This window comes from Carassius gibelio, chromosome A13 (genome assembly GCF_023724105.1).
Source record: "Carassius gibelio isolate Cgi1373 ecotype wild population from Czech Republic chromosome A13, carGib1.2-hapl.c, whole genome shotgun sequence".
NCBI classification, from domain to species: domain Eukaryota; kingdom Metazoa; phylum Chordata; class Actinopteri; order Cypriniformes; family Cyprinidae; genus Carassius; species Carassius gibelio.
The window spans coordinates 2,684,265-2,705,748 of NC_068383.1; the positions used below are offsets into that span (position 1 = coordinate 2,684,265).

At 33.1% G+C, this 21,484-nt stretch overlaps 2 protein-coding genes across 6 annotated transcripts in view; both read right to left on the reverse strand.

Moving 5' to 3' along the window:
* The window catches only part of LOC128025875 (uncharacterized), a 50,664-nt gene extending 36,535 nt beyond the window's left edge, over positions 1–14,129 (reverse strand). For 4 of the 5 annotated variants that reach the window (XM_052612455.1, XM_052612456.1, XM_052612457.1 and 1 more), the window contains exons 1-5: positions 13,536–14,129; positions 8,682–8,834; positions 2,478–2,624; positions 1,895–2,086; positions 457–543 (exon numbers count right to left, since the gene is read on the reverse strand). In XM_052612455.1, the coding sequence (XP_052468415.1) occupies positions 457–543; positions 1,895–2,086; positions 2,478–2,624; positions 8,682–8,834; positions 13,536–14,000 (1,044 nt within the window). In that variant the 5' untranslated portion in view covers positions 14,001–14,129. The remainder of the gene's footprint in view (positions 1–456; positions 544–1,894; positions 2,087–2,477; positions 2,625–8,681; positions 8,835–13,535) is intronic. The other variant, XM_052612454.1, reaches the window with a different exon arrangement.
* On the reverse strand, positions 14,054–14,296 carry LOC128025881 (protein myomixer-like). The gene has a single exon (XM_052612464.1). The coding sequence runs from the start codon at positions 14,279–14,281 to the stop codon at positions 14,054–14,056; it is 228 nt and encodes a 75-aa protein (XP_052468424.1). The 5' UTR covers positions 14,282–14,296.
* Positions 14,297–21,484: the final 7,188 nt, after the last annotated feature.

Here is a 21,484-nt window from a genome sequence, read left to right on the forward strand (position 1 = left end):
TTTTTATTTATTTTTTGTATATTTTAAACAAGGTAAATCTTTCTGATTTATTAAAATAAAAATTCATATACATGGATTTTTCTGGGCTAAGCCCCGGATCTCCACTCACCCTAGAACCACCCCTGCATGTAACCAAGCCACATTTCTTCATCCAGGTACTTGGCTAATATCCCCAACACTAAAAGTACAAGTGGCTGTTTCGATTGGCGTTAGGGATGCTAGTAAAGCAGTAACATCTGTGAGAAAGTGCAATGAATCTGTATGTGTGTAAGCGGAAGGTCTCAGCCTTTTGAACTGCATTGCAAATCAGAAGCACTTGCTTACATACAGTACAGGTAAACTGGACGATAAAAGTGATACTTTTAAAAAAAGTACATCTTTTTTACCAGAAGCGATAATTGAGGCCTGCTGAGAATTAAGCAGCAATTTCAGTGTTTGCTGTCTAGAATCACCCACCTGTTTCAAATCCAGTATCTTCCTGGTAAGCTGCATCTTGTCAGTGTTTTCCCCAAGGATGTTGGCCAGCGATTGTTCCTGCTCCTGCTGACACATATAAAAGCTTCACAGCCCTGATTTGTTGCAGCTCAGCGAGTGTTTTGTTTGAATGCAGCTACTGTTGTTTTAAATGAACCTGGCTACCATGGTGAGACGTAAAACAGACTCGATAAATAACACCTCGGCTTCTGGGATGCAGATGCAAAGCAAGAAAATAATAAGAAAGAATAATGTGACCGAAATCCCACAAGGAAACAAATATTTTAATGTGAAACGTACACGAGTCACTCTACGTTGTGTTGCAAACCAAACATTTTATAAATTGTGTTTCAAAGCATACTGTAAATAATAAAAATTAATATAATAAAAATTCATTCAAAATGAATATAAAATAATATATATAAATACATACACACTTTTAACAAAACAAAATTATGACAATTAATCTTAAATTATTTGACAATTAATTTTGTTGCATCTTTCTATAATTCAGAAACAAATTCTGATTTTTGTTGTTGTTATTTTCAACTAAAAGTGGCATTTATCATGAAAAATATTTATATAAATATATTCATATATTCAAAATATTTATTTGTATTTATCATCTATTTTTATCATTGACAAGATTGACAGTTAGCTCTGAAATCTATGGTAAAATAATAGTAAAATACTGATAGATGTAGAATTACATTTAACCCGATTTATTTATTTATTTTGCACACTCACTTATTAATAGTTAGCAGGCTAAATTCCTGAAACCTGTCAATAACATATCTAGGCCATATTTAAAAAAACAAAACAACACACACACACACACGTATGCACATAATGCTTGTTGTACTGCCTTAAAAAAGACAAATGTTATTTTTTTTTTAAATTGAAATTACACATGTTATTGAATACAGTGAAGAATTTTAATGTTTAATGTTTTTACTGTATTACATTAATTAGAATCATTTTTAAAATAAAATAAATTACAAAAAAAAGCTCAAAAGTGAAGCATCTGGTTGCATTAAAGTACAATAAATCAGAATTTTATTGAAAATGTGTTATCAGGAAAATATGCCATGGAGATATCAATGCAAAAAAAACAAACTAACAATAACAATAACAATAATAATAATAATAATAATAATAATATTAATAATGTGCCTTAAAATATTCTTATTTTGCTTACTTTTTTCTTTAAAATATAAATGACTTATTTTTTTTTTACTATGGATTGAAAAGTGACTGTGACAGGTTTCGTGAGGTTCATCCTAACACAGAATAACCAAGTCTCCATGTTCTCTGTATAACCCTCTAAGATCCATTAACATTATTGATTTAACAAACCCAAAAGCAACCCCATCAAAAGCCTCTGATAATTATTATAACTAGGTTTAGTGGTGTGTTTAACCTTCTCTTTGATCCACGCCTCCAGACGGTCCACCTTCTTATTAAACTCCTGGAGAGCCTTAGCCCCGCCCACTGCCTTGATTTGATTGGCTGCCGTCTGTTTGAGCGCGTTCCATTGGTCGAGGATCTGAGCCAGCTGTTTCTTCACCAGGTCAGATGTCGGGTTAAGCTTGCACATTAATTGCTCTCCCATCTGCACAAACATTCAGCAGCGTTACACGAGCTAAAAACGACCTGTGGTCCGCTACAACAACAGCTTAATCACATCCGTGCATCATCGTTCTCTGACTAACAATTATTTGCAATGTCCTATTTTAAAATGAAGGGACAAAGAAAAATTTTGCATCTGTCCTGGGAAAAAAATAATGAAATGACTTGGGATTTTATGTGATTTTGGTCGTCTCACAAAAAGCTTTATGTAATGTGTTTTGACAAGCCGACATTAAAAAGAAATTATGATTGTCACCATAACAATTTGTAAATGTTTTGCCGTTTATTTGCTAAAGGGAGAACGGGGGACCTGTTGAAATCTGACGGTGATTCACCAATCTTTTCCTCTCCTAATGAAGACGGTTTGTCCTCACCTGGTTGAGTTGAATGACAGTGTTCTCAAAGTCCTTCAAATCTCTCTGGAGGGTTTGAGAAAGTTCCTCCCAGTCGCTCAGAGGACATCTGTGGACGTTACTGGTGTCCTTCAGGTCTCGCAGCTTCGCTCTGATCCACATCTCAGCCTGCGGGACACGAACACAACACTCACTTCAAAATCTACATCTTTACATTCTTACTAATAGAAGTGGAGCCTCGTACACAACAGTTACATGAAAGACAGTTAGAATGTTACAAAAGAATTCTATTCAAATAAATGATGTTCTTTTGAACATTCATCAGAGAATCCTTATTTAACATTTTTGTAAATGTACTTTAGAGGCAAAATGTTAAGGCTTGAGATATTAAATCTTGTTTTCTGAAAAATTAAATGAGTTTATGCTTTAAACGAGGAATTCACTATACTGATATATATATATATAGTTTTTTTTAAGTTATTTTCCTTTTCAAGTAAATGTATCTTGATTTAAGAATTGATATATATTTCTAATGTCAAGATAAAACGACAAATATATATACTTTTTTTTTTGCAGTGTGAACAAAAATGTTAAGCAGCTAAATGGTTTAAAACATTAAAACACAAGCATCAAATCAGCATATTAAAATTATTTCTGAAGGATCATGTGACTGAAGACAGGAGTAATGATGCTGAAACTTCAGCTTTGATCATAGAAATAAATTATGTCTTAAAATATATAAAAACAGAAAACAGCTACATCAAATTGGAATAATTTATGTATTTGATCAAATAAATGCAGTCCTGGTGAACAAAAGATAAACCAAAAAAAAAGAATAATGCACTGCAAAAAAAAAAAAAAAAACCATCTAAACATCCTTGAATCAAGACACGTTTACTTGAGATAACTGAGATATTAATTATTATAATTAAGTTAATGAGATATATTAAGTGTTGTTTTTGTTGTTTTGATAGTTTTGCTTAAAACAAGAAAAAACATCCGCCATGAGAAAAATAATCGTGATTCAAATGTAAAACAAGATTATTTTTCTTATTTTGGGTAAAGAATGTTTATATATTTGTAATGGAAAACAAGATAAAATTGCTAAACAAGAAAATATATATATATTTTTTTTTTTTTTGCAAAATATACCTTTTAATTTAATTTAATTTAATTTAATTTAATTTAATTTAATTTAATTTAATTTAATTTAATTTAATTTAATTTAATTTAATTTAATTTAATTTCCTTAACTAAAAGAGTAGATATCAATAAATGTAATAAATGCTATATAATAAAATGCAACAAAATAAAATAAAATAATTAATTGTTTCAGGACAAATATTTGAAGTCAGTGGAAGAGAATTTCACTACCTCTAAAGAAACCTGGCCAAAACAAATGGCAATTCTATGCAAAATGACCAATTTCTAAACCATTCAGGCTGCACCGCATCAGAGGAGATCCTAGTTTCATCCTTGCTTGTCTTTTTTCTTTGGATTTTATTGTTAATGCTTGAAACATGAACACATGCCGGGACACTTAAGGCCCATTTTACGCTCGCTTAGCTTTCTGAGAGCACTCTGGAAACACAATATTAAGCAAACAGATTTTAAAAAGCAACATATGTGCGAAGTTAAAGCCGCTGTCTATTACTGTATTTCTCACCGAGGAAAGTGAAGCTCCTCTGTGACTTCTTGTTTTTGAAGAAAACAGCGATCTCTTTTGTTTCGACTTACAGAAACACTTCAGAAACATCATCGGGAGATTGCTCACCGTTTCTCAGATATCACGTTATGAGCAGTGAAGGTTTCTCTTGGCTGGAGCTCACAGTGTGTTGCATAAGGCTTCTGAAAGCTGGCCGTGTTTGCACTGTGTGAATAGAAACCAGCTGGCCGAGTCCAGATAGGTCCTAGACATGTTTATTTGGTATGAACACAATGTATGACCACTGGCAGTCCTCAAGAAGCCCACCCACATCAGCACAAACCAAAGGATTGTAAAGTGAAGCTGTCATTTCTGCAAGACTAAACGCAAAGCCAAAAGAACTAAAATATCGGAGGAGACAGTTTAGGATAATTATTAGTGCTGCTGGCTGCAGAAACCATCACTTTCGCTATTAATCATATTAAAATATTAAACATCGCCTCATAATTCTTCCCAGACAGACAGACAGACATGATTAATTTCTGAGGAGACCGTCTGTTATTATTTTTACTTGACAACTATTTTATAAAATCAAGTTAATTCATGTGCACTGTAAATTATTTAATTCTCCTTCAGCTTAATTTTTGTTTTAAGTATGATCAAATTGGCTGTAGAAGTCATTTCAACAAAACCTTGTCTGGTTGAATCTCATATAATGCAGTGTTAGTTTAGTGAGATACTATTGTAGTTTTTATTTATGATATTTTGAATCAGTTTGTATATTTTCCATTTTAATTGTAATTTAATTTAAAGTTTTAGTAGTTTTCTAGTAACATTTTTAATAGCTTTTCATAATTTTTTTCCCTTTTAGTTATTTTAGTACTTCAAGTTAAACTAATGGAAAATATTTAGAATCAGTTTTTATTTCTATATTTCTTTTCTTTTTTTGTTCATGTTTTGCATTTAAATTTTAGTTAAAGTGATTTCCTGCGGGTTTTTTTCTTTTTCGTTTTTTTTTTTGGCAATTTACATATTTTTATTAACTTTTATTTGTTTTAGCTATATTTGTATAATTAAGTTAAACTAATGTAAAATATTTCGAAATCAGTTTTTTTTTTTATCTTTTTAGTTAAGTGTAGTTAAAGTTTTAGTTATTTTGTTGTGTGTTCTTCTTTTTAATAGTTTTCCCTCTTTTTAAAAAATATTTATATATATATATATTTTATAAATTTTTATTTCATTTTTAATTTGAGTTATTTTAATACATAGTATTTTTGCCTTAGCAAAGAGATGATATTTAAAAATATATATATATTTTACTTTATTTTATTTCAGTTAATGTTTATTTCAAGTAACCTATTATTTATTTTATTTTTTTGCTTATGGCTTAAGTTTTAGTTTCTGTTTTTATAACCTGAGTAAGACATAAAACATTTTACCAATTTCAGCTTCATTTTTTTAAATTACGAAAATCCATATTCTGCCATGACTTACTGATCTTATCATTTTTCTCGTGGTCTCAGAGGTTCAGTATAAAGCACAGACTTTCTAACATCAAAAACACACATGAGATACACATCACATGAGAACAAGAACAACAAAGCCGCCACAATGCTTGGCAAGATCTCACAGTGCAGATAAAACTAATATGATGTCACTTCTAATAAAAGATCAGCCATTATTTTTAATGGCTTCCCACAGGCTCAAAGGTATTTCAATATCCGAGGCCTGAGTAAACATCTCTATCGTCTCATTTCTACCCCACCGTGACGAGAAACCCATGACTTCATACTTTGTTTCTTCCACTTCCCTTTAAAACAATAGTCTGCTAAAAAAAAAAAAAAAAAACATTCTATAAATCATACAGAATGTTTTGGTGAAATGATACGGCAGGTTTTCCAACTTCCTTCTCTGAGTAAATTAGTAAAAGGAGAACCTGCGCCGTGTTGAAACTGATATCTTACAGGTTATTCAGTTTGGAAATGATTGATTTAAAGTGAAATCTCTTCCTCATAGCTGTGGTTTTGTCTTGTTGATGAGACACCAGCATCGAAAAGTTTGGCGTCAGTAAGATTTTTTTTGTTTTTGAAAGAAGTCTTTGCATTTATTTCATAAACTCTACAGTGAAAATTTTTTAAAACATTATTACAATTTAAAATAACTACTTCTATTTGAATATATATTACAATGTAATTTATTTCTGTGACGCACAGCTGTATTTTCAGCATCATTACTTCAGTCTTCAGTGTCACATGATCTTCAGAAATCAGAATAATATACTGATTTGCTTCTGAAGATTTTTTTATTATTTTATTATTAATGATCAAACTCTTTTACCTGATTTTTTTGTCTAAAAAGTTCAAAAGAACAGCATTCATTAGTAAAATTATAAATGTCTTTACTGTCACTTTTGATCAATTTAATGCATCTTGCAGAATAAATGTATTTTAAAAATTCTAAACAGTATTTTACTGTATATTTAAGGAAATACGTAAGCAATACCAAAACATAGAATTAACCCATTTTTATGTGAATCCCTATAGGGTTTTAATGGGCAATCCTAAAGAGCGCTGGAAGATCAGTTGACTTTAATGAACCTTTCTTAAACATAAGCCAATTTCCACATCGTTGACTCTATAACTCTACGCTAACACAGATTCATCAGTGCATTCAGTCATTCGCCCTTAAGAGATGGAGGCTTTGCCCAGCACGAACATTCATCCAAAGGTCATTTCCTAAACGAATGGCAGCGTTTCTACAGCCTATTAACATTAACGACGTGTTACTGTTCCTGGTGCTCGTCTGTCATCTCAAACACTGTGCTGCCCACTTCACTTCAGCTCAGTCAATCTCACAGGTTACACGGGCTTCTGAAGCTAATATCAGCGAGAAATGTCCTTGTGTGTCAGAGCGAGCGTGGCGATGAGATTCGGTTTAGTCTCAGAAGGCCCGAGGCGTGAATAGACAGGGCCAAACAATGACCTCATCCCAAAATAATTGCTTCTCTTGTGGTTGTTCCCTTCCTTCCCGCTCCCAAGTGCTGCCCGCTCTCCAACTCCAGACACAAAGAGCGACAGAAAAGAAACAGCGGGGCTTGAACGGGGTCAGAAGTGCCAGGATGTTCTGTTTCCACCTTCATCTCTAATGCATTTTTTATTTATTTTTTGTCTGTAATTTTCCACATTATTGATGCAACCATTCAACAGATTGAGTTTAGCTACCTATCCAAGAGACACAAGGACTATCTAGTGATGATAGAAATATTAAAACTAAGACTGCATTTCAGCCGAGGAGCTGAAGCAAAACCAATGGTGAATGAATGAACGTACAGGATTGATTTCATGCCAAATCGAGAAGAAACAAGGAAATAAGAAATGCTACACAAAGAAAATGAAGCAAGTTCTGCCCCCACTTCTTTTTTTCATTTTCCCTCCAATTTTGATTTTCCCTCCAATTTTGATTTTCCCTCCAATTTTTGAAAACAGTAATGATATATTATTTAAATCCTATTCAATTCAAGTTTATTTGTATAGCACTTTTTACGATAAAAATTATTGCACAGCAGCTTTACAGAAAATTAAGTTTCTACAATATTTAGTAGTAGCTTAAGTGGTGACATAGTCAGCCAGACGGTAAACACTATTAACAGCAATTATTATGTGACTGCATAATAAGAAGCAATATTTGTTAGTTGTGTATGTTTTTGTAAATTGTATTTCAAATGCTAGTATAACTTAAACTACTTAATTAGAAATTTATGCAGATTGAAAATAATTATTGCAGTATCTGTTATTGTTCGAATTAACTGTCAGAATGTAAAAATATGAATGGGCTTAAATTATTTTCTTTATGCAAAAATACAGTATTTCATATAATTTCAATTGAATATTTTCAGATCCGTAAAATGCTACAAAAAGTACTCATCTAAAGGAAAGCATTTAATGGCTATTTTTGTTTTTAAATAAAATATTCTGCCAAATGCATAAAATGTCAAATAATAAACCATAAAATGCGATATAGAATAAAATATTTAGAATATTTTATTAAAAAAAATACACATTATATGCTTTCCTGCAAATTATACTAATATGAGTTAACATATTAAATACAATTTAAACGGAACTTTGCATAATATATATATATATATATATATATATATATATATATATATATATATATATATATATATATATATATATAAAATATATATAAAATATATATATTTATAATATATATATATATATATAAAATAAATAAATAAAAATATTTTGTGTAAAAAAAAAAAAAAAAATATATATATATATATATATATATATATATATATATATATATATTTTTTTTTACACAAAATATTTTTATTTATTTATTTAATTCATGTCTCAAACCCTATAAGCAAAATTTGTTACACTGAGCATGTTGTTGGCATATTGATTTGTTCTTGTTTTAAGCAAACATCGCATGCCTGTAATGTAATAAAAATCCAAAAGAGTAGGACAAAAAGTATTTTTTTATTCATTGATCTTTTCTTTTATAAAAAGGAGTTGGTCTTGATTTTCATTGACAGAGTATAGTGATCATACCTGAGTGATCTCCTTGTTGAAGATGGCGTTTTGAAGAGTAAAACTCTGGTCACTTTGCACCGATGAGGCTTTTGAAGACAAGCACAAGTTTTTGTGCTCGCAGGAGAGACTGTCCACAACATCCTTTCTCGCTTGGGTTTTGAGTATCTGGATCTGTGTGGAAACAAACAAATATGAAATGTATTCATGGGGAAAACAGGTAATGTATACAAGCCAAACATCTGAGCACTGTGAAGCTTGTGTGATGTCATCGTGAGTTTATATTAAGAGTAAGACGCTTACAGAATGGAGCAAGAAACAAGGTCATTTCAGATCACTGGAACGCGGGAACACAAAACCACAAAGTGAATTCCCACAGTGATTATGTCATTGATGACTAACAGCGAGGAAGAGCAGCTCATCAGCATCATTCATGCTTTAATATGTGACTAATCAACCTCAACAACACATCGTATGAGAAAGCATTGAGGTAAACTAAAGTACTACTAGTTAGAAGTGTCTACAATCTGTTCAAATCAGAATCTCATATGTCCGTAATCAAGAAAAATGTCCCACATATTCAAGATACGGGAGCAAAAAAGCCCCTGTTAGATGCTAGTGGCCGTGTGTAAAACTGTCCAAAACAGAAAGCCATTACAAACTCGTCTTATATAACCTAAAGCCACAGTCAGCACAACCGCTGAAGATAATGGATGGTGAGGACACATTTAAAGCACTCAAAGAATTTGACGAACTGAAGAAAGTCAGGAAACATCTGTGCCAATGTTGGGAAAGGGCGGCCGATCACATCAACACATAAATAAAAGATGAGATCACATGTTTGTGTTGCAAAACATTACATTTCTAAAAAAAAAAAAAAGAAAAAAGAAAAAAAAAAGAAAGAAAATCATCATCTGTTTCATTGTTTTGTTGTCCATTATTAAGAATTCTTTAAAAAAAGATACTTTTACTTGAGATGCTAATGCAACCATATAATGCTACTTAAACGTTAACTGAAATAATAATAAAAAAGAAATATTTCTCATTTTCATTTAGTATCTTGATGGCCTAAAATAAATAAAACTACTGTCGAATATTACCTATACATATATGTTAAAATTATAATAAAAATGTGGAAAACACACAAAATTCAAAATAAATAAATAAAAAGCAGAAAATTCAAATATAAAAAAACTGAAAACACAAAAATGTAATCTCAATGATACAAAGTAACACATATTTATAGAATATGAGGAGTATGTATTCATATTTAATTATAAATAAATGTCAACATTTTTAGAAAATCAAAGGATTTATTTATATAGCATATTTGCAATATATATTATTTTTGTATTTTTGAAAGTATAAAATATAAATTAAAAAATAATTTTAATAAATTATAAAATAGCTATTGAACTTAATTTTATATATATATATATATATTATTATTATTATTATTATCATTATTAATGTTTAAAAAAGCCCACAAATCCAATATGCAAAATTGATCACATTGAGCATGTTGTTCGGAGAATTTTTTGTTTTTTTGTTTTAACTCTTTAATTGTCACCCCGTCCCGTATACAGGACGCCTATATTTACTTCACTATATTACAATTAAATCTAATCTAATCTTGACAAAGTATATATTGTTGGAAAGGTCTAAGACTCCCAAACAAATATTTTACTTTATTGTTTTGTTAAAAATTATGTAGGAAAAGTAATAGATTAATTTAGAGTGCACCCTCAAAAATCTACATTATAATGGGAGTTCTGACTTTTGTTAAAAAAAAGACTTCTTCATTGCCTTTTTCTCTATCACATTTTAGAAATCATCAGAAATTATATATATCAACTGAAAACTTAAATGCTTTAAACGAGAAAACCAAATCTGCAAATGTTTTTAGAAAAAACACCTACCTACAAGAAACTGAATATCATAAGAAATGTTGCTTCTTAAGTCATTTCACGCACGATAATATATTTTTACTGGGAAATAAAAGAGATTTTTTTGTTGTTGAATGTTTGTTTCCCTTAACGTTGTGAGTAAACATTTATTTAGCAGGCATCGTGCCTCATAAACAGCAGTGCTGTGTGCAGGTCGCCCCGTCTCATCAAAGGGCGGTCCGCTTTTTAAGGGCCTAGACTCACATTACCCCAAAACGGCTGTAAAAGTTTCACCGCTGCTTTTTCCTCTGCTACACCCAACTGAACACTTAGAATAATACGTCGTTTAGGCTTGGCCTGCTGCGCCACTGACATCACTTCCTAAATTCCAAGAGCCCATTATCTTATATACATCTGGCTACGGTTGAACACAAACCACTCCAGAGGGAACTGACGGTCAGAAGTAAACTCTGCAGCACACAGGTCTGGGGTCAGTCGTGTGCTCCAGACATTTCTACAGCAGTCGAGAAACAAGAAGAACAAGATCTGCAAACCCATACACTGACAGACAGATGATGTAGTTACAGTACCACTGGCTCACTGTGTGAAAGTCTGCATAGAGGAAATGAAAAACATATTCATTTTGTCTTCAGAGAAATTGATTTTTAACAATAGCGTATAAACGTTTGAGCTCTGAGGTTGTTTAATATCAAAATACCTAGTTATGGACCGCAACGCGCATAATTCAAAAATGAGACTGAAACCATGAGAAGTTCACTACTTGAAATAAAATAAATGTTAACTGAAAAAAATATATATGAATTCAAAACTGAAATAAAAAATAAATTAGAAAATTATAGAAAAAATACTACTAATAAAGATGACAAAAGCACACAACAAATTTAATAAAACTAAAATTAAAAAAAAAAAGAAAATTTTAAACAAAATTAAAATAATTTAGAAGAAAAAAAGAAGTAAAAAAGTGCCTCAGTTATTCTAAAATAACACTGGTTATAAAGATGAAATCAAATATAATAATAATAATAATTTACCCATAAAATAGTTTCAATTTTCTAAATTTCTGGCTTCAAATAAAAAAAAAAAAATGTTTAGTTTATTTGGTTCATGGCTTCAAATTTTTTTCTTTTTATACCTATAGAAAAATATAGGAAAATAGGCCACTAAAAAGCTTATTACATAGGTATATATATATATATATATATATATATATATATATATATATATATATATATATATATATATATATATTATATTATGTTACAATAATAATAATAATAATAATAATAATAAGTTTATACATTAAAATAAATATCTATAAAATTAATTTGTATATATATATATATATATATATATATATATACAATGTTAAAATATTGTATAAATATTTTAAGAAGAAGAAGCATGGGAAGATGATGAAGAAATAATAAATTACGTAGACAGCCTGTTTAAAAAGTTTGCTTGTTTTTCATTACTTTGGATAAAAGTGTCCGCTAAAGGCATACATGTAAAACTGTAATGAAAACATTATATCTTGTGCTGTCAGCTCACATTTCAGAATATTGTCATAAAGGTCAATCTAGTAAATCATAAAGTTACCTGTGGAGAAGGAGTGAATTTATGAATATATATATATATATATAAAGAAATCCTGAATGTTTTCACTCAAACTGATACCGATCTGATGATTTGTAATGAAAAAGAGTAAAATAGAAGCATCTTGACAAGTGGTATCAGACCTTTGTAGCCCACTGTATATCTTCATATTATAAAGTATAAATACACAGAGGCTTTTCTCCTGCTGACCCACTGACATGAAACAAAACCCGAGTGAACACACACTGAATCCTGAAGGTGGATCTGAACAGAATGGAGCCTTTCAGCCGAAGCGCTGACATCATTTGAACTTGAGCAGTGATTCCAGGAAGAGCAGCGTTACATAATAAACACATCATCTGAGCCACACAGATCCTGAGCACACGACCGCGCTTGTGTAAGGCATGTCTATCAACTCTAATATTAAAGCTCAGAGAGTGATGACATCATGGGTCTGGATCAGATGGGCTTCAGTAGTATATTTGTGTATCGCCGTTTCCATGGCAACTCGTTATGTTTTGATTATGGAAGAAGATTTTGCCAAACAACAGCAAAAACGAGATTCCTGAATACCATGCCGTTTTATTTCAGTAACAATTATCGGCATAGTTTATGTAAGCATGTTTAACTCCATATATCACTGTTTAAAAGTGACATTTTACAGGCTTTTCATTTTCATTTTTACAGTCAAGTTTTAAAAAGTCAGATTTTTGTCCTCTGATGCATTTATAAACAGAATAGATGCATAAACATTTATTCACATATAAATTTAAATTTCTATATTAAGATTTTTGTTTGTGCATTTTTTGTCTTAATATTAAATTAAACCTAATAATAAGCACAGTAAAAATCTCAAAAACATAATTTTCATTTGTACATTTGTTCATTAATTTATTGTCTATAAAAGCAATTTAAAAAACAATTTAAATATTTATATTGAGGTTTAATTTTTTTTGTCTTAATATTAAATTGAACCTAATAAGCACAGTAAAAATATCAAAACCTTATTTTCATTCATACATTGTTCATTCATTTATTATGTCTATAAAAACATTTATTCATGACGCATTTTATGCCCTTTATAAATTAATCATTAATAATAATAATAGGTATAACAAGAACAACCTTTCAGGTTTTCTAGCAACAGATTTTATTTTATTTTTTTTACCTACCAATTATGTAATTTAAAACATTTTCTAGTGATTTATGTTTAGTAACTTTAATACTCTTTGTTTGCCTTCGTTAAAAATCAATGATGCACCACATAAAAGGAAAAAAAATATTTTATTAATATTTTAATTTACTTTCATTCTGATTCTTTTTTGTTCAAAAAGTTAACATTTTTTACCAATGAATTAAAATAAGTGTGTTTTACCTTAAACTGTGAGCTGGGTTCATTCTCACAGCTGACACCCACTATTTTAGGCAGCTGTGTGTTGGAGGTTATGATGTTGTTATTGTTATTAATATTCTCCGAATTTGCTCTTATTTTCTTCAGCTCCATCCCTGGAGTCAGTCTGTCTTTCGCGGCCTCCATTCGGCTGGAGATGGTGATCTTACGGATGGATCTGGACGCAGTGTTCGAGGAGGAGATTGTGTTTCGGTTCAGCCGGTCGTCGGACATCTCTTCGCGACGATGCTTCACCACGGGTGCGCAGTGTCTGTCGTGGCCGAGATAAAGAGACACCTGTTCGTTCAGATGCCTTAGTGTACAGTTATCCGAAAACGTCCGGTTTGGAAGAAAACCATCGGGACAGTCTGAGCACTTTGGCACGGCTGGCGTCGAGAGTCTGGTCCCGATGGTGAACGGCTGGATTTTCCTCACGATGCTCTCCGACATGGTTCATTCAGCACTTCTAAATCAAGTCCTAACTGTGCTCGTTCCTCCTGAAGTTAGTTGTCCACCTTCTTGGGCATGTTGAGAATGCACAGGACGCAGCCCAGGATGGCCTCCTTGGACTCCTGGGAACTGATTCGCTCCCAAATGTGGCGCAGGATGATGCCGAGGTGCCCAGCAGCCGCCGTCTGGCTTCTGCGAAGGAGCTGCGCGGCAGAAGCTGCTAATCTGCTACTGAAGAGACTGACAACCAGAGAGCGCAGCAAGAGGAAAACAGCTGGCATGCTGCCGGAGAGAGAGAGAGAGAGAGAGAGAGAGGGAAGGAGGAGGAGGGGAAGCTCTCGTGAATGAGGGATGAAGTCACCGGATTGGAGTTTCTGTCAGAGCATGTGCAAAGTGAAGGCAGAGATGGTTGTGAAGTCTGGCTGTCAAAACTTCCTCTCTGACTGAGAACAGAGGAGCCTGGCGATAAGAGCGGGACGGTGGAGACGGCAGGAGACCCCTGGGTGACCCCTGGGTGACCCTTTCGGTTAGAGCGAGGTAATGCAATAAAGCAAAACAGAAGCGCCTACCTTTCGAAACGTAGAGTAAATATTAAAAACTAGCAAATCGGCATGTTTGGGAATCTTCCCTTCAAGCGAAACTGAAGATGGTCTTTCCCGATGTCTTCCAGAAAAGATTCTTGATTTCAGTTGAATGCAAAAACATCTGACGTGTTTATGCTTTCTTTCAGCAGCTTCTGAGGCACATTTAGAAATCTGGTGTCCGCTCTCAAATGAACCGCTTCGGACTTTCTCCTCACGTCTTTGTTCTGGGCATCGGGAACAGTTGCTTCGACAGGTTTCGTAAGGGCACAAGCTACTTTAAGCAGAGGAATGTCATTGGTTCTGAACAAATGATGCCTTCAGGACTGACCTCTGACCTCTTGATGAAGTGTGGAGCTGACTGGTCACATTTACTCAGCGGGTCTGAACAGCAGAGAAAACACATGATGGAGTGAGAAAGAAGATGTGACAGGATGATAAAAAAAACACTTTTGAGTGTAACTCATTCAGCACAGTCTTGTTATGGACCCGCAACACGCTAGCAACCTTTTAACAACATATTTAAAACCACTGTTAGCAACATAGATTGAAAACCGCTCTGAAGTCCTCAGCGACTACAGAAACTGTCTGGCAATCACCAAGAACATGAAGAAATAGTAACTAGTTAGTTACTAGTTACTTAATTCAAAAAATTACTCAAATATTATGTTGATCACTTACAACAAAAAGTAATGCATTACTGTTAAAAGTAACTTTTTAATTATTTTTTAAAGGACTTCCTTTAATGTTCCCATTAATGCGCTTTTATGCGTTATGGTCTATACAAACACATAGTAAAACAGAAAGTAATTTTTAAACACTATTTTGATTGAGGCAGACCAGCACAAACTGAATATTGTATATCACAAGGATTTCTGAAATAAATAACAAAACACCTGAATAATATATTCAGAATCAAAAACTAAAGTGGCTTCTGCATCATGAAAGCTGTTGTGTTGAGCCCTTAAAAATGTTCCTTTCACAGCTTAAGTATGAAAACTATCAACAATGGACAACATAACACAGAACATTTTGAAATAAATAAATCAAAGCAATCTGAATTATTCAGAATCAATTTCGAGAAACATACATACATACATACATACATACATACATATAGGGTTCATTGGGGTTCTATATAGAACCATACGGTTCTTTGCACTCCCGAACTGACTCAAATGATTCGCGAACAGGCAACGAACTCCCGAACTGATTCAAATGAATCGCGATCCCCAAATGGACTCAAATGATTCGCGATCCCGCTCCGAGCTCCCGAACTGATTCAAATGATTCGCGAACCCACTTTGAACTCCAGAACTGACTCAAATGATTCGCGAACCCGTTCCGAACTTCCAAACTGACTCAAATGATTCGCGAACAGGCAACGAACTCCCGAACTGACTCAAATGATTCGCGAACCCGTTCCGAACTTCCAAACTGACTCAAATGATTCGCGAACAGGCAACGAACTCCCGAACTGATTCAAATGAATCGCGATCCCCAAACGGACTCAAATGATTCGCAATCCCGCTCCGAGCTCCCGAACTGATTCAAATGATTCGCGAACCCACTTTGAACTCCAGAACTGACTCAAATGATTCGCGAACCCGCTCCGAACTTCCAAACTGACTCAAATGATTCGCGAACCAGCAACGAACTCCCGAACTGATTCAAATGATTCGCTATCCCCAAACAGACTCAAATGATTCGCGATCCCGCTCCGAACTTCCAAACTGACTCAAATGATTCGCGAACCCACTTTGAACTCCAGAACTGACTCAAATGATTCGCGAACCCACTCCGAACTTCCAAACTGACTCAAATGATTCGCGAACCAGCAACGAACTCCCGAACTGATTCAAATGATTCGTGATCCCCAAACTGATTCAAATGATTCGCGATCCCGCTGAGAACACATGAGAACTCCTTGACCACAGCTGCTGTGCTTCAAAATCTCTTGCAGCAGCCAAACACTGGTTTTCTCTGAGGTGGTCGGATAACATCAGATTGTGGTTAATCTTGCAGATCATGACTTATATATAATCTTTCTCTCCCTGCAGTTTGGTAATATAAAGATTCCTCCTTTGAACTCCGACCTCTTCTGTGGGTTTTATTGTTCTGGGTCTGAATTTGGGCTCCTGGTGTCTGAAAAAAGGAACATTTTCAATCTCCAAGGTGAACGTCATGACAACACCAGTGTTGTGCTAGTTACTAAGAAATATGCATTACTGTTAAAAGTAACTTTTTAGTTATTTTTTTAAAGAACTTTCTTTAATGTTCCCATTAATGCGCTTTTATGCGTTATGTTCTGTACAAACACAAAGCAAAACAAGAAAGTAATTTTTAAACACTATTTTGATGAAGTCAGACCAGCACAAACTGAATATTGTATATCACAAGGATTTCTGAAATAAATAACAAAACACCTGAATAATATATTCAGAATCAAAAACTAAAGTGGCTTCTGCATCATAAAAGCTGTTGTGTTGAGCCCTTAAACATGTTCCTTTCACAGCTTAAGTATGAAAACTATCAACAATGGACAACATAACACAGAACATTTTGAAATAAATAAATCAAAGCAATCTGAATTATTCAGAATCAATTTCGAGAAACATACAGTACATACACACACACATATATCAACGCTGTTTAAAAATGAAATCTATGTTATCATGCTAAGCAGCTGACTGAAAGCTGGCGACTCCACAGTAGAGACAGGCACAACACTTAAGACACTTTGATGTAAACCCATTTGTATTTATTTGTTAAATTTGCTTTTCTAATAAATGAGTTATTAATGGCCAGAATGTGTATGTCAACAAAAAGCCAGAATTGCGATTTATATCTCACAATTAATTTTTTAACTCTGATTTGTGAGGTTATGTCTCACAATTCTGAGAATAGACGTCACAATTGTGAATTTATATCCTGCAGATCTAAAAGAGAAAAAACTCATATCTGTGAGATTAAATGTCCCATAGTTTCAGAATAGATCTCAACATGTCAAAAAGTTACTGAGATCCTCATTACTTTACACACCTGACAAATGTTTGAATAATTACATTTCTATTTCTCTTAGCATTTTTAGAGAAACAGCTGATGCTTCAATGAAACAAATGAAACTCCAGAGCTTTCTTTTTTCTAAGGGCAATCAAATATTTTCATCCAGGTTCTTTAAAGCCTCATGAAATACCTGGAAAGGACACTTTAACATCAATAGATTAGCATTTCACCAATATTTCAGGATTAGGTTATCATTGAGCAGATCTGCTCCTGGTTATGACATGGTTAATGACTGTCGTAAAAGGTTCTGGTTTCATTATGAAGTCATCCACACAAAGCCTTTAATTTGTTGCAGCTTGTACCAGATGTAACCTCAAATGTATGGTTTAAATTGATGTAAAAAGCAAAATAAAAATAAAACAATTCTCACAAAAAATCTCATTCAAAATCCCTATTAATAACATTGCTGCAATGAAAAAAAGATGCATTTTTTGAATTTTAAAGTTCTTATACATCATGAGTAATTATTAAACATATGCTGACATAAAATTTAATAAATGCTGCACAAAATCTTACAGTATTACAACACTGAAACTAATTGAAATTAGAACTAAAAAAATAAAATAAATTACAAATCATAAATAAAAAACGTTATTTAACTTAAATTACTGAAATAAAAAAAATCTAAATAATTTGGGCAATTTTATATACATAATTGTCATGAAAATAAATACAAGAACTGTCAATAAAATTATCAAAATAGGCTTAATTATTTCTATAAATTGACATAAAAATATATAATCATAAGTTAAAGCCACGCAAACACCCAAAACACACAAACAAACACCAAGGCAATCACTTTAAAGAAATATTTTTATTTTATTTAGAAAAAAAAACAATATCTAAAAAAATCTAGGTAGGCCTAATTTTCTCTTTTGAAGTTTTATTAATCTTCAAACTAGGCTCAATCGTCATACTATTTAGAAACTAAAAAGGAAAATATTTGTATAGAGAAGACTGTAGAGAAAATAAAGCAAAACGCGGTCAGAAAGATGGCATGTCAAATAAGCGAGGTGTGTGTGTGGTTCTTCTTTGGATAAATATTTAGCTCGTCTCTGAACATGAACATGACGCTAGGCTAGATGATATCATGCCCTCCCAAGATGATGATAAAAGACATGCTGGCATGAGCTTTACTGCAGTCAATAAAGCCGACCGTCTCGGAGATGAGCGCTGATGTCATGGCATGACTGCACGCATGAAAATCTGTGGTCGGATGCTCTTTGATTTCTCGACTTCATCACCAGGCTTTGGTTTTGGGGGTACGAGGCTTTATGATTACAGAAAATTAACTTTTTGCTTGCTTGTTGCTCATATATATATATATATGTACTATTTACTTTTACAGTTGTTATACATCATGAGTATGTATTTAAGATGTGCTGACTTTAGAAATATTGTGTAGATTTTATTGAATTACAACAGAGAGAATAATAAGATACAGCTCAAAAAGCATTGAATTAACTTGTAAAATGTTTAAATAAAAAAAGCCTAAATATGCTTAATTTTCTCAATGAAAATTAAAAAGTAACAAACTTCATAATTGTTATTTTTATTATTAATAATTTACATTACATCTTTCATTAGATTTTCAAAATAATACTTATTAACTTTTTATTTATCTATCATTTTATCTATCAAAGGCAAAGATCTTGGCAAACTCAAGAGTAATAAAATTGAATCATAACGATACTTTAATGAATTGTATGAAATATAACAATATTACCTTTGCAAACAAACTAAACAAAAATCAACAATTATAATAATAATATAAAATATTAAAATTTTATATGTATATTTTCCCAGGTGAAAAACATTAATAGAATATAAAAACATTTTTATTATTATTATTTTAAAACATATTATTATTTATAATAGTATAATATAAACAAAAAAATAAAACAAAATAAGAGTCAGTCAGTCAGTTTTTTCCACTTTCTGGAAATGTAATATGAGTTTTTTCAAAGTAATATTATTATTAATAACTATTATTTATTTAACGATCACACATTTGCAATATATCAGAAAGTTAATTCGTTTAAGTATTATTCACAAACTTTCTGTAGGGAAACTAGTTTTGCAGGCACAGTAAAGCTGAAGAAGTGTGTTAATGTGCATTTGTTCAAATAAATCAACAGATTGTCTTTTATTTACATAAGTGAGCACAAACCACATCTGCCACGCACCGTAAATACGTCTAGCCACATCCGTGCCACACACACAGCACAAATCAAGAGCCTAATTTAGAGTAAATTACAGCGTTATATGGAGACGACGGCGTCTTTTACTTGACAGAACGCAAGTCTCATATCAGCTTGATCTCTTACTCGGATGCTCATGATGCTCAGACGTTAGGACCGCAAAGAAACGAAAAACCCATTTGATGACTGGATCTGAGCTGGTCAGCTGATGCTCATTTATACCGAATGACTTCAGAGATTCAATGCCAAATCCCAAAATGCATTCGCTTAGAAAAATAACCGCGCTTCTCCTCAACAAAGGCATCATTCATGTCTGTACAAATTAAGCGCTGAACTTTAATGCTTAGATTTGTGAGCAACCGTCATGACATCTCTCTCTCATCTCAATCGATTCTCCAAGAGACATTCAATGGAAGCAAATGGAGACCTTTGCTAAAATTTCCTCCAAAGAAAAGGCCTCAAACATGTCCTCTATGAGTTTAGAAGAGATCTACAGAAGAGAGTTTGCTTTCAAAGTACCGGTGACGTCATACATTTGTGGCGCGAGAATCTCGTTTGTCTTGAATTCCAGGGTCGTGAGCTAAACTCGTGTTTTTGTCGTGGGACGCCCAGACACTTGACCGTCACTGGAATCTCTGAACTGCTTTATTCTGTCCCCGCAAAAGTAAATGATACACATTCATTTGGTTTACGCCTCAAGCATGCATATTTAAAAGCGAAACACAACAGGATGAATTGTTCAGTGCTCAGTCTTGGGTTTTAGGGAACATTAACAGTCAGACTGGTCCTTCTGGCACCCAACAGCCATGACTTCATCCCTTTATCATTGATTTAATATGCTCAGAAATGTGCTAGAGATATGTAGTGAGTTACATACACGCACAATCTGAGAGGAGTGCATGCCTCATGGCTGACGTCTGCATACACCTGGAGCCGTGTGCTCATGTTTCACTGAACCCTGACAACAGATCATTTCATCGATGCCAGCAGAAATTAATTTGAATAAAATATTCAAATTTAATCACCAATCATAATTGCAAAAAGTATTACATTTTTGTGTTGCAACTAGGGGTGTAACGGTTCACAAAATTCACGGTTCGGTTCGATACGATACACTGATGTCACGGTTCGGTTCGGTTCGGTTCGATACGTTTTAGATACAGCAAAATGTAAAAACATCTCAACTTTTCAGAATGCCGCAAGCGCACCGCGGGTCATGTGACAAGAACCAACCAATCAGCTTCATCCTTTCCCGTAACAACGTTGAGAGCTCAGCCAAGATGAAGGATCAGCTGATCATAGTTGTATATGGATTGCAATTTTGAAATAAATTTAGTAGCAGAGCTACTGCAAGCGATTTTTAGAGCTGCAAATCCATTTATCCTTCGCTGAAATTTCCGCGTCTCATGGAGAGAGCACGTCATTGTTGCTTAGCAAAGACAGACGCCTCATGAGCGCTTCTGCCCGAGCGCTTTGGAAAGGAGGAGAAAGACGCGCTTAGCGTTTTCCATGCGTTTTTAGGCACGATATGTGAACGGCCCCTAAGGCGCTCGCTCACTCAGCACGCGCTGAAGGCTCGTTGCAAAATGTCGAATGCATTTAACAGACCAGAAATATAAGTGTACCCTGTCATGTT

What these genes read in the sequence shown, in the direction of transcription:
- LOC128025881 (XM_052612464.1), bottom strand. Translation starts at nt 14,281, where the DNA reads ATGCCAGCTGTTTTCCTCTTGCTGCGCTCTCTGGTTGTCAGTCTCTTC.